This window comes from Pinus tabuliformis, chromosome 9 (genome assembly GCF_031772625.1).
Source record: "Pinus tabuliformis cultivar Carrire ecotype Pingquan chromosome 9, CPIR1, whole genome shotgun sequence".
Taxonomy (NCBI): Eukaryota; Viridiplantae; Streptophyta; class Pinopsida; order Pinales; family Pinaceae; genus Pinus; species Pinus tabuliformis.
In genome coordinates this window covers 1549710359-1549723151 of record NC_142307.1, presented here as the reverse complement: position 1 = coordinate 1549723151, position 12793 = coordinate 1549710359, and the positions used below count along the sequence as shown (strand labels likewise).

At 38.1% G+C, this 12793-nt stretch overlaps 1 protein-coding gene across 1 annotated transcript in view; it reads left to right on the top strand.

The window, feature by feature from the left end:
* The first annotated feature begins 4197 nt into the window (after positions 1-4197).
* Positions 4198-12793, top strand: part of LOC149154508 (pumilio homolog 23-like) — a 261613-nt gene continuing 253017 nt past the window's right edge. The window contains exons 1-3 of the mRNA XM_089439529.1: positions 4198-4613; positions 6639-7014; positions 7135-7443. Of these exons, the coding sequence (XP_089295655.1) occupies positions 4300-4613; positions 6639-7014; positions 7135-7443 (999 nt within the window). The 5' untranslated portion in view covers positions 4198-4299. The remainder of the gene's footprint in view (positions 4614-6638; positions 7015-7134; positions 7444-12793) is intronic.

The window sequence follows — 12793 nt, the reverse complement described above, 5'->3', positions numbered from 1 at the left end:
TACATGTGACATGGCAAGGATGCTGACATTTCACACTTACATCGTGACACACAACATGTATACATGGCCTTTTAGGTGGCCAAATGGCCAACTTTTTGATGACACATGATACCAATAGAGGATGCCACATGGTAGGATGATGTCACCCTGAGGTTAACAAGACACAGTAGGAGTAGATAACATGGAGGTTAGGTTGAAGTGGAACCTAAGAGACACGTGGCAGTGGTTTCCTAGTGCAAGTTGGCTTGGGGAATGCATACTAATGAGGTGGTCAATGACGTGGTTGGGTAACAAGTCATCATCGACCACATACCCTTGATGATGTTTTCTTGTGCATTTCTTATGTAGGATGCAGGTTGATGGAATCCATAGAGGAGACAGAAGCCACGGGACGGAGACCGTACCTATCACTTAATGGAAATATTCACTTTGTGTTATGGGAATTTGGAGAAGAAAACCCTTGGGGTTATGACATGAAAGCACAATGACGTTATTGCACTAGGACTTGGTGGGTGCCATGTTGGACCTCGTGTGAGGTGGTAGTGCCACGTGGGTGTTGCGTGACTAATCCTTGCTGATGTGGCAAGGTTAAGGGGCCCAAACTTCATATGGGCATAACTTTCAATCCAAAGGTTGGATTGAGGATAAAATTATATTGTTAGAAAGCTCTCGACGAGCTTAACGTGATGGTGTTATCTAAAGTGAGTTTCACACACTTTGGGTGAGAAGAAATTTTGTAGCTCCATTTCCATAATGAGACCATGGAAGTTGGGTTAATTAAAAGTAACACCTCCCATTCAACTGATATTACTCTAAGGGGGGTTGGAGGGAGTGTTACAAGTACTACAAAAGGGACATCAATATTTGGATTAATGTTAGGGGTCCAATGATTGAGATGTATTACATGAATTCCAAAGAAGTAAGGGTCATTATGAAAAATGAAGTGTCAATCTTCTTTTGCTTCAAATAAGAACACATAACAACAATTGCCATAAAAATTATGATATTTTACCCTTGATCTGAACAACCCAATTCTTTTGAACCCATATGTAAATTAATTTAGGAGAAGGACATACGCCTATAAATTGTTCAATAAGGCCCCTTTTTAGTTAGATCTCAAGCCATATGGTGGGGGATAACAAAGGGAATATTAACCTTTGGAAGTTGACAAGTTTTTTGAAAAATAATAAAGGTTGGGATTTTTTGATAGATTTTCCCGAGGAAGAGATGCGAGAACATAACATAGTAGCTTTGAAGTTCGATTCAAGAGGAGGAGGAGAAACCCATTATAACATTAAAGCTAATGCCAAACAACCCTGAGAGATGTAATGCTAGGATTTTTAGAGCAACGTAGGATGAGTGTGCCTTTTGACACAGTTCACAACTAACATTGTCATATTCTACAATCTTTCATTAAGCATACATTCATTTTTAAAAAGAAAAACCTATTTTCCTTCTACAAAAGAATTTACTAAGTCAAGTTTTAATTGAAAAATGGCAAGGTCAATATTTTTTTCAATTGAAACTAGGAAATATTTTATTATAAAAAAGCTATAGCATAATCAACAACAAGCATACAAATAGTATTGGTTGAGTGTCTTTTAATTCTTCCCTCCCCACTTCAAAGAACTAGAGGAGAGAAGATGGAATTACCTATATGGGCTTTTCATGCCAAATTCCTAAGTACAAGGATATATTCTTATAAGTTGACTGTGAAAAAGAATAGAGAAACAAAGCATGGTTATTAATTGCTAGTTATAATCCCCCCTTAATCAAGGGAAAGTCAGGGTTGATTGACGTCCCAAGAGGATATTCCTTATTGCATCATAAGTAACATAGTTCTAATTAGATTTCCTTCCCTCATGAGAGCATGAAAGGGATTTAGATCATTCATTGGGATTTTGACAAATTTTTTTTTTAGAAGACTCATTGAACTTTTGTTTCTAGCTCCACATCTTTTCCCTCTTCTTGATTAGGTTCCCTTTCTTCCTGCTCTATTTACTTTGCTTTCTTCTTTGACTCATTCACATGCTCTTCCTCTTCTTCTCCTTTTGTTGCTTCCTTTTCTTCTACTAGGGCCTCGGTTGTTACATCCTCAAGGCATGTATATGCACCCTTATCAAGATGAGCTAGTCTAGAGTTGAGGTCTATTATTGATTCCTCTTCTTTTCTAATTACCTTCTTTATATCTTATGGTTTTTTAAAGTCATCTAGGTTCCAACAAACTTAAAAATTCTTATTTCTTGAAGTGGGTAGACACTCTTGGGGTGGCTTTGACTAAGGTGGCCCTTTATGCTAGGTATTTTTTCACATGCTTAGGATTGTCCTGAACTTGGGTTATTTTAGGATTGCTACTTTGTGGGAGACTACTCCTCTTGGATTTATGGATATTTATTAGCAAAATATCCATACACATAACATGCATTACAATTGAATTGAATCTGCTCCTAATCTGGCATTTGGTGATGGCTCCACCGACCCCGATTGATTTGTAAAGCCTTTGGGACACCCTTCTCCAAATCCACTTTTCATGCATATTCTCACATAGGAAAACAAATTTCCTTTGGTTCTATTGGATCAATGAATATACCCAATTTGTTTCGAGTATCTCCATGAGAGAAATCATCCTAGAAAATTAGAGGGACGTGGGACAATCTAACCCACACTACGACTATTGTAATTTCCTCTTATGGATTAAAGCCAAGAGACCATGAGGGTATATATATTCTCCTGTACCCCATAAAATATAGGCAATAGTAGAAGATAAAATCCCACTCTTATTCATTAAGAAAAAAAAGACAATACACTTAACTAGAAGCAAATAATATTGTCCTTTAATCTTGGGGAACTATTGCTCTATTATCGAAGTTTCCATAGCTTTTGGGCCAGACTAGAGGCCTATAAGCTTTGTGACCAAAGAACACTCAGACAAAATGACAACTTTCCTACTTGGGTTTGGGGACAAGAGATCCAACTGAGGGATGTCTTCCAATTAATTTACAAATCTCCATCGCAGAAGTTGATTTCTTGTGTTTGCATTTAGGGATTGACCCAAAGAGATAAACCCCTCCATCTCCAAGTTGTCAACATCTCTCATTCTTTCTCGGAAAGCTTCACAATTTTCCCTCTCTTGGCCCTGAACCCTTACATGCAATGACAACAACTCCTTACTTCAACAATGACCTAACAACCAGAAATTCACGACGACTTCTTACTCTAATAACCCTAGTCATAGAGGAGAATGATCCACTTCTAACTTTCATTATTTTTTCTCTAATCTTGAAAAAACAAAAAATAACAAGGTCAATATTATTAAAATAATTATAAAATAAAATATAATAATATTATTTTTATCAAATTACATTGATTTTTTTTAATCAATTAGAAAATTTACTCATACACATTTTTAATTAGTTAAAATTTTATAAAAAACCTAATCTCAAAAATTAATTTCATAATATTAATAATGAAAGATCAATATGAAAAATTAACCTAATAAAACTCTACATAAGGATTGAGATTCAAAAAAGCAATCTAATAGGTTATGAATTCTTGTTCACATGTTCTCAATGACATGACACCTTAAACGTTATAGACATATGAAAAATAATAATACTTAACATGATTTGTCGAGAAGCTGAGAGCGTTTATTGTGAGGCTTCACATGAAAAAGGCCGAATACATTAACTAACTAAAAAAGCAATCTGTTTCATAAGATATCTTTAGCCTCATAAAGGCTAAAATAATTTTTTTCCTTTCCTTATTTCTCTTTCTACATAGATTAATATAAAAAATCAATGTAATAAGTTTCCGTATAAAATATTTATATAAAAAATCTAACTCAAGGTGCATGGAATAAGTAGAATAATAAATTAAAGAGAATATTTATTTTATTTGATCATATTTATTCTAAATGTGTGTTATTTTAGAGCTCACAAAGTAAACCTATACAAATTATATTATGAACCACGTATGAAGTTTTTAAAATAAATTGTACATGAAATCACAACGTTTTTTTTAACACTCTACCATCATTAAAGATACTTCAAAATTAAACTTCCACCCATCTATTTCCAACTCATAATCTAAATATAACATGGTTTACCTTTCTTCCTAATTGTATAAATTTGGTTGTGTTCACATCCACGTTTTTTATTTACTAACTGAAAACCTATAGCCTTACGAAAAATACGAAAAGGTCTAATCTTTCTCTCACATAAAATTAAATCAAACTACATGTTTCCTAGTCTGTGTCAAGTATTTTAGAAAATCAATGTGAAGACTGAGTAGCAGGGTTATATGGCCTGCTTAGGTTCGAAGGCAATAGCGAACAGATCAAATTCACAGTCCAAAAAACATCGCAAATGCAGGAGAACGCCATCTCCCAAACCAACAGTAGCATCAGAAGGCTCCTCCTACACCGTGAAGAAGCACAAAAAGGGCTCCAGAAAGAACAACAGTTCTACTGAAAAAATGAAAGGTGCCCACAAGTTTAAAAATAGCAAACGATATGACGATTCTACCGAGGGCGGCTTCCAAGAAGAGAGAAATTATGAAATAGACGCCTCCATACGCCATGAAGGAGCTCACAATCTACATAATTCTTTTCACAGGTAGGCGGTGTCCCTAATGAAGAACTGAGCCATATTTTTAAATTTTGCTATCGACGAGATGTTTATTTTTTACATTTTTAGGACACTGCTGATGAAACCTATGCATTCAAATCGTTATATGTTGAATCCCAGCCATGCAACCTTATTAATTGTTCTATTATTACTGCAACATTCGAACTGCTGCAAAATATACGAGAGGGTTAAATGGTGTTAATTTTTTATTATGTTAATTCTAATTAAAAAAAACTGATTAAAGAAACATGCTCCAAGGAGATGCACCTTAAAGAGCCGTCTTCCGTGTCAGGTTCCAGCCTCATCCATTAAAATTGATGCCATATGGGTGGGGAAGACCACATCAAGAATGGAACCTTGGTGGATGGCTTAACACTTAGTGAACCCAGTGGCCAGAACCTATTTCTTTATGGAAAAATGCTTCTTTTAAACTTTAGAAGCATTAAGATCATCCTGAATACCTCAGGCACCACAAGTGGCTTCCTTTTTAACATGCGAGACTGCGCAGCAAAGTGCAAACCACTAATCACAAGCACCTTTCTTCAGCTAAGCTGTTGCTCAACTTGCAGTTTGGGTTGCAAGTCATGGGGTTGATGTGATAGCATCCTCACTCCCTCCGGTACTGACATCACCAGTGGTATCTGACTCACACCCTGTAGGCCCTCTTTTGCTAGTGGTTTTAATACTACAGTGGCATATCCCTTGTGGTGGTATTTTCTTCCACCTTCATACTCGCACTCTACTCTGTGAGCTGGTGCAATAGCATATGTTGTCTATGAGCTGGTGCAATAGCATATGTTGTCTATGAGCTGGTACTCCCATAGATTGGAGGTTGTGTGTTGTTATTGATGAATATTGTATGAAGTCCCGTGTAAGTGGCAGAGATCTTTGGTGCAGAGCTTTACTCGTAAATGTAGCTGTATCCAAACCCATTTCATTCTTTATCCAAAATGGTTAAGTGTTTTACGTTGGAAAATTGTCTCCAAATGGGGCTTGAGAGATAAATGATACCGGGATCTTGCTTTTCCTTCATTACATTCTTCCTGTATTTTCACTGGTTTTATGGTTTATTCATTAAGAAGTTGGTGCTTCATTGGCCAAACTTGTTTCCAATATTCCACTAAAGTGAAAACCTTGGCATTTAGGAAATTCAATGCATTAAATGCAACCATTCCTTGGAATAAGAAATGACTCTTTAATTGGTATACACCGTATCTTGGTCTTTCACAGATTGTCAGTAGCTCTCACGATTGCCAATGGCTTGTAGACATACATGAATAGAGCTGGTCTTATTATTTCAATTAAGAGTCAACACAATTCACGGTTGGTCGATCAGTTGAGCCACAGAAAATTTATCTAAGCCAAGAGTGACCAAAAAACTACTGATGCAAATTTTTTGCATGAAAAATAGATACTATGCTCAAACTAGAAAACTCGAATAGGAGTCCAACAATGTATTGATATCTGAGAAAGAAGATGGTAAGTGAATTAACATGAAAGTAAGATGCTTTTGCCCGAACAAGAAATTTGATAATGATAATAACGATGAAAGCAAAATGTCTATACAGATATAGACTCTCTGTAGGGTTAGGTCATGTCACTGAGTTTCCCCAAAAGGCATGCAGCAAATAAATACCCCTTTTACTAAATTTGTCAGCACGAGCAAATATCATTTAACATTAAATGTAAGGTACAGCATAAATTGAAAAGAAGAATATAAGAGCTAACTAGAACTTTTTGGTAGTATATAACGCTGGAGTCTCTGAATTTAACATTATAAAGGCAACTTAATCAACGAAAAAAATCTGCATTCACATAGACAATCAAATCTATGCATTCAAAAAGGGATTAAACACCAGAATAGATGGAACTTATCTGTGATTTTGTACAGAATTGCAACCTGCCATTTCATTCTAAATACTTCTTGTTTATCACTTAAAAGAGTCTTGTTATTCTGGATTTTATATTCAAGCTTTAAATTAATCAATTAAGACTCTGGTTGCATTCCTGCAGGAAAAAGCTTGATCCCGAAACAATTCAATACTTTACGGAAATTTCATCTCTTCTAGAAAACAGCAGCACTGATGCAGAGGAGAGAGTTATTCTATGCTCAAATGCTCTCGATGAAAGCCGTGGCAAAGAATTGCAACTTTGTTGCGATAAAGTTTTTAGTAGACTATTTGAAAATCTCATATTGAGCTGTGAAAAGGACCAACTTTGCAGTTTTTTGTCACGATGTATCAACATTTTCCCTTCTATGGCAATTGATCAGTCAGGATCACATGTTGCAGAAGCAATGCTGAGGTCTCTAGCCTTAGCTCTTCAAGATTGTGATGCAAAAGGAGAAAGTCATACCATTATTGAACAGGTTTTGACTATGATATGTGAGGTAATGCCTTTCTTTCTCTTTCGAGTATGGGAGATAACATTTTCAAAGATTTTTTTTAAAGCATTGGAGATATGACATTTTTGACAGTCCATCACATAAATCTGTACCCTGATTTTGCAGAAAGTTGCTGAAAATCCCGTAGATGTTATGTGCAACCAATATGGATCACATGTCTTGCGCAGCCTTCTATGTCTCTGTCATGGAACATTGCTTGAGTCTCAGGATAAATTTCATTCGGGCAACATTACCTCTACTCTAGCAGACAGGTTGAGTGGTTTGTCATCACAGTTGCCTAAAAAAAAACTGGACAAGACATCATTGCGGGCTTTTCCAAATCTGTTGAAGTTTGTTGCAAGCAAGATCTTAGAATATTCCAGAGATAGTGTTGCAGTTCTACGAGTAGACACCTTTGGCAGTCTTGTCTTACAGGCAAGTGTGGTGCACACATAACTATTTTTAAGTTGGATAGTTTTGACACATTTATTCTCCTACCCAAGGAATTTTTTTTGAGGACCATTACAATTTGGTAAGCTTAACTATTGATTCAATGGATTTCATCTGAATTGTATTGGTCTAAAAGTGTCGTCTACAGGTTATCTTGAATAAAATAATTTTGCATTAATTAGTTTTCTTCACTATTCCTATACTCTACTTGTAACTTTTTGTATCTTAGTCCCTAGTTTGGGGATTAGGTTATATGCACAAGATCACGTCATGTTCTTGCCAAAACTGATATGACTCTATCAACAAATCTTTTATCCAATTCCAACGCTTTATCTTTGCGGCTGGGTCAAAGGTCCTATCAAATTCAATCCCTTCCTGCTGCCTTACCAACTTTTCCTTACATTTATTTATGGCTCCACCTGCCTTGTATTTTATTATGAAGACCTATTTGCAGCCAATGGGAATTTTTTCACATAGGAAACATGACCTACTTCTATGTCCTATTCCTTTGCAATGCTTCAAACTCCACATTCATTACACCCCACTTTCTTTATTGTTCTTAGTTTCTTGCGTGGAATTGGGTTTTGAGGAAGGAAAATTCACCAACTCACTCATAATTTCTCCTGCATCTTTGTTGCAATTTTCCTGGATTTCGTAGGCTCTGAAGCCTCATTTTCCTCTTATTCTTCACTGCATTTTTTTATCTTGATTTTTATCTCCTACCATCCTTTTTTCTATCTATATATAGGGGATTGTTGATTTCTTTGCTACAATTTCCAATGATGCTAATGGTAGCTTGGTACGGCTGTTGCCCTTGTTTCCAATCTCTTCCACTGTTGCATGTGTAAGTTCATCAAAAGCTTCCCTGCTGGAAAGCATCTTCTGGTCAACATGATCATATAACTTATATGTCTTTGGCAACTTGTTGTAGCCAATAAAAATGCACTTCAGTTTTCCTACCTTTGTCATATAATTTGTTTCCCTTTTTCATTCTAGAATATGCATGAAGGCTTTGCATCCAAAAGGTCTCAAAATGTTGCATATCAAGTTTCTTACCTGACCACACTTCTTATGAAGTCCTCCCTTCAACTACTTTATATGGTGTCCTGTTCAATTAATATGCTGCCATAGTGACTGCATTTGCTAAAAAATAGTCAAGGAAGCCTACCTTTTAGACTGTTAGTTGGTGTAGCTCCGACAAGTTTTCTAGTCTCAGATTGTGTCCATGAGGCTAGGGAACACATTTTCTCCAATACCCGGAAAAGGTTCCGCGAGAAAATGCCTTGATTAATTAAATTAAGCAATTAATTATTTTTCTTAAGTCTAACCTAGGGAAATAAGCTTAATTAATTATTGTTAATTGGGGTAATTCGATTTTCCTCTAGAGACTTTCAGAAAAGTCACTTGATGGGGTCAAGATGATCTTAGCCATCGATTGTGACTAGTTCATGGTTGTTGATTTGTCAACGAGAGATTATTAGAGAAAATCGAAGGGCATATGGAGTACACATCGAGACATAAAGTTGCAGTGATAGCAAGGGTGCAGAAGTAATGCAGGGACATTAGCAACAGGGGTTTCAATAGAGATTGCCAGAGAGATTTTTCACAGAGATTTTAAGGGGGAATTGGAGATTGATTTTTCTTCACAGAGAGGCTAATTTTCTAGTGGTGCGAGTTGGTCTAGCAAGGGTGCGAATTACCCTAGTAGGTAGTACGAATTGCTCAAAGAGAGAGAAATTTTAGAGCAAGGAAATTTGCACAGGAGGATCCATTTGCCAGTTGAAGTCAAGATTTTCTAGTGGAGGATGAGATAATTTTTCCGTCCAGTGCGAGTTGCTAGGAGGGCCAAGTTTATCTGTTAGGTCGCACATGTGAGCCGAAACTGGCTTCAGAGGGAGCCCAAATTGGTTTTGGTGGGACGAATTGCTTCCAGGAGGTCAGGGAGACCAGCATAAGTGATTAGAATTTTTTTCTAGAGGTTTGCCATTCTACGATGAGCAATTGTAGTAATTTTGCTAGAGAATTGATAATTAAAACCCTTATCTGCTGCACTGGTTTTCCCTTCGGGGTTTTTCCAAGGACATTTGTCCAAAAAGATAATTGCTCATAATTTGTGTGTGCATAATTTTTTCCGTTATTGTGGTTATTTATTTTTCAGTGAAGTTGCAATTGTGTTTTATTCAATATTTGCCGCAAGTTAATTGTAGTTGATAAATTCTCTGAATAGATAGGAGAATAATAACCAATAATTGCAACAATATTTAAAATTTCACATGGTGTCAGGGTGGATTTGAGGGTAGAAGGAAAATTTGTGCAAAACACATGAAGAGAAAGCGAGGGTTTCTACCTGGATCGAATTCTTCAACTTATTTCTCTAATTTATTTGAGTTTGCAGAATTTCCAAATTTTCCAGAGATTGCTGCAACAGGATTGAGAGATCAAGACAAGTTGGATGGAGCCTCCAACTTTGGTGTTTGGAAGGCCAGGATGTCATTCTTATTGGACGAGTATGGTCTGAAGGAGTTTGCGGAGAATGTTGTTGTCGTATCGACAAATCCACAACAACTTGCTACCTATAAGAAGGAGAATGCCAAAGCAAAAAAGATGATTCTTGATGGAGTCAGGGATCATATTGTTCCACATATTATAGAGAAGGACAATGAAGGAAATGTGGGATGCCACCATGAAACTGTATCAGGATCTTACATAAAATAGGAAGATGATTCTCAAGGAGAGGCTAAGGACCATCAAACAAAACAAGGGAGAAGACGTAACTTCATATCTCACCAGAGTTTGACTTGCCAAAGACGAGCTTGCTATAGTGGGTGATAAGCCCAGTGATGATGAGATAGTGTTAATATTATTCAATGGATTTACCAAGGAGTGGAGTGTTTTCGTCCAAGTGATCAATGGGTGAGATAAACTTCTAGATTGGGAACACCTTTGGATTGACTTCATTCAGGAAGAGCTCAGGCTCAACTTGGTTAGTGGGAGTAACAACCGTGGCAAGACACCGAAGGTTGAGAGGGAGCAGGAAAATGTTGCCTTGGCAGGGAAAGGAAAGGCGAATAAGGGTTCCAATAAGGGACCAAGCTCAAAAGGGGAGAAGAAGAAGAAGGACCTATCAAAGGTCAAGTGCTATGGCTGTCACGAGTTTGGCCATTATGTCAGTGATTGCCCACTGAGGAAGAAGAAGGGCAAGAAGCAAGTTGCAACTTTAGCAAATGCAAATGAGCTCTCTAGTAGGATGTATTAAGAGTTCTCTTTGATCAATTGCCTGACTAGCTCGACTTCACAGGGTGTTTGGTACATAGACAGTGGAGCGTCATTTCATATGACAGGAGTTAGAGAGTACTTCTGCAATTACATGGAGGAGGACATCAGGTTCCAAATTTAGATGGGGAACAAGTCCAAGTGCACTCCTGTAGCACGAGGGACTGTTCTATTTCAGAGGGAGAATGACAAGCAAATACCTATCCATGATGTGTTGCATGTGCTAGGCTTGGGAATGAATTTGATCTCCATATCAGTCCTTTAGGACAAAGGATATGATGTCATCTTTAGAGGGGCTAGAGTGCTGTTACAACACAAGGATTGGAGGTCACTTATAACAGTTGGGGTGAGGAGCAATCGTCTGTACAAGTTGTAGATGGACACGCCCAAGGCACTAGTTAGCAACAACAATCCGAGAGACCAGGGGGAGCTATGGCATAGGAGGATGGGCCATATTCATCATGGAGCACTTAGATTGCTTCATGAGATGGTGACAGGTGTTCTGGAGGTGAGCACAGAGCATGATGATGTGTGTTAGGGAAGTTTGTGAAAGCATCTTTTCCAAGGAGTGACAGTAGATCGCAGGGGATTCTAGACCTTGTACATTTAAATATATGTGGGTCGATGTCGACAAAGTCTCTCAAAGGGTATGAGTACTTTTGTACTTTTATCGATGATTTCTCTAGGAAGACCTGGATCTATTTCTTGAAGACCAAGGATGAGGTCTTCAGTCGTTTCAGGAGTTCAAGGCTCTAGTGAAGAATGCGACAGGTAGAAAGATTCAGAGTCTTCGGTCAGATAATGAAGGTGAGTACACCAACAAGGAGTTCCAGGAGTTCTATACCAGGGCAGGAATCAAGAGAGAGTGGATGGTTCCTTACAACCCACAACATAATGGGGTTGTTGAGAGGAAGAACTGATCTATTTTGGAGGCAGTGAGAGCTATGCTATATGACTAAGATCTCCCATGCTATTTATGGGCTGAGGCATGCAGTATGACAATCTATATATAGAATAGGGTCCCACATAGAGCGTTTGACAAGATAAATGCTGAAGAGGCTTTTACCGGGAAAAGGACAAATTTCAGTCACTTCAGGATATTTGTTTGCCTAGCGTATTGTCACATTCCGGGGGAAACAAAGTTAGATCAAACTGCAAAACGAGGTTACTTCGTTGGCCACAAAGAAACCTCGAAGGCATACAAGATCTTCATCCCAAGAGCCAGGAGGATTATTGTCAAGCAGGATGTCAAATTCATGGAGGACAAGGCTTATAGAAGGTCCAGAGAGTTGCCAGTAGTTGAAGATCAGAGTGAGCAACCAGTAGAAGCTCCCATAATTGAGCAACAAAATCAGGGGCAACAACAGAGCACGAGTACAGTGACTAGTATGAGCATGAGTTCAGTTGTGAGTGCTCTTGAGGCTTCACAGAGCATGGAGTAGCAGATGCATCAGATTAGGGAGATGCATCAGGAGGACATGGAGGTGGATATTCCCAACTTCATTGTTGGTAGGAGGAATCAAGAGGTTCAAGCTACACTCAGGGATGCTCAAGAGTTTGTGGGGACTCCTAGGACGGGCAGGAGAGAGCGGAGACAACCAGAGAGGTATATCGGCTACATGGTGTTGGTCAGTCAGTTGGTAGATAGCAAGTCTTCTAGCTATCAGGAGGTCACACAACAGCAGGTGTGATGGGATGCTATGGTTGAAGAGTATACCTCGATCATGTAGAATGATGTTTGGGAGGTTGTACCGAGATCGACAGACATGGCGGTGGTTGGATCACACTGGATCTATAAGATCAAGCACTGTGTAGATGGCAACATCGAGAAATACAAAGCTAGGTTCGTGGCTAAGGGGTTCTTTCAGAAGGAGGGAATAGATTACGAGGGGACTTTTGCTCTTGTGGTCAGGTACACTTCTATACAAGCTGTGATCTCATTAGAAGCACAAATGGGATGGCAGATCCATCACATGGATGTCAAGATGGCGTTCCTGAATGGTGAATTGGAGGAGGAAGTGTATATAAGACAACCAGAGGGCTTTGTGGCACACAACAGAGA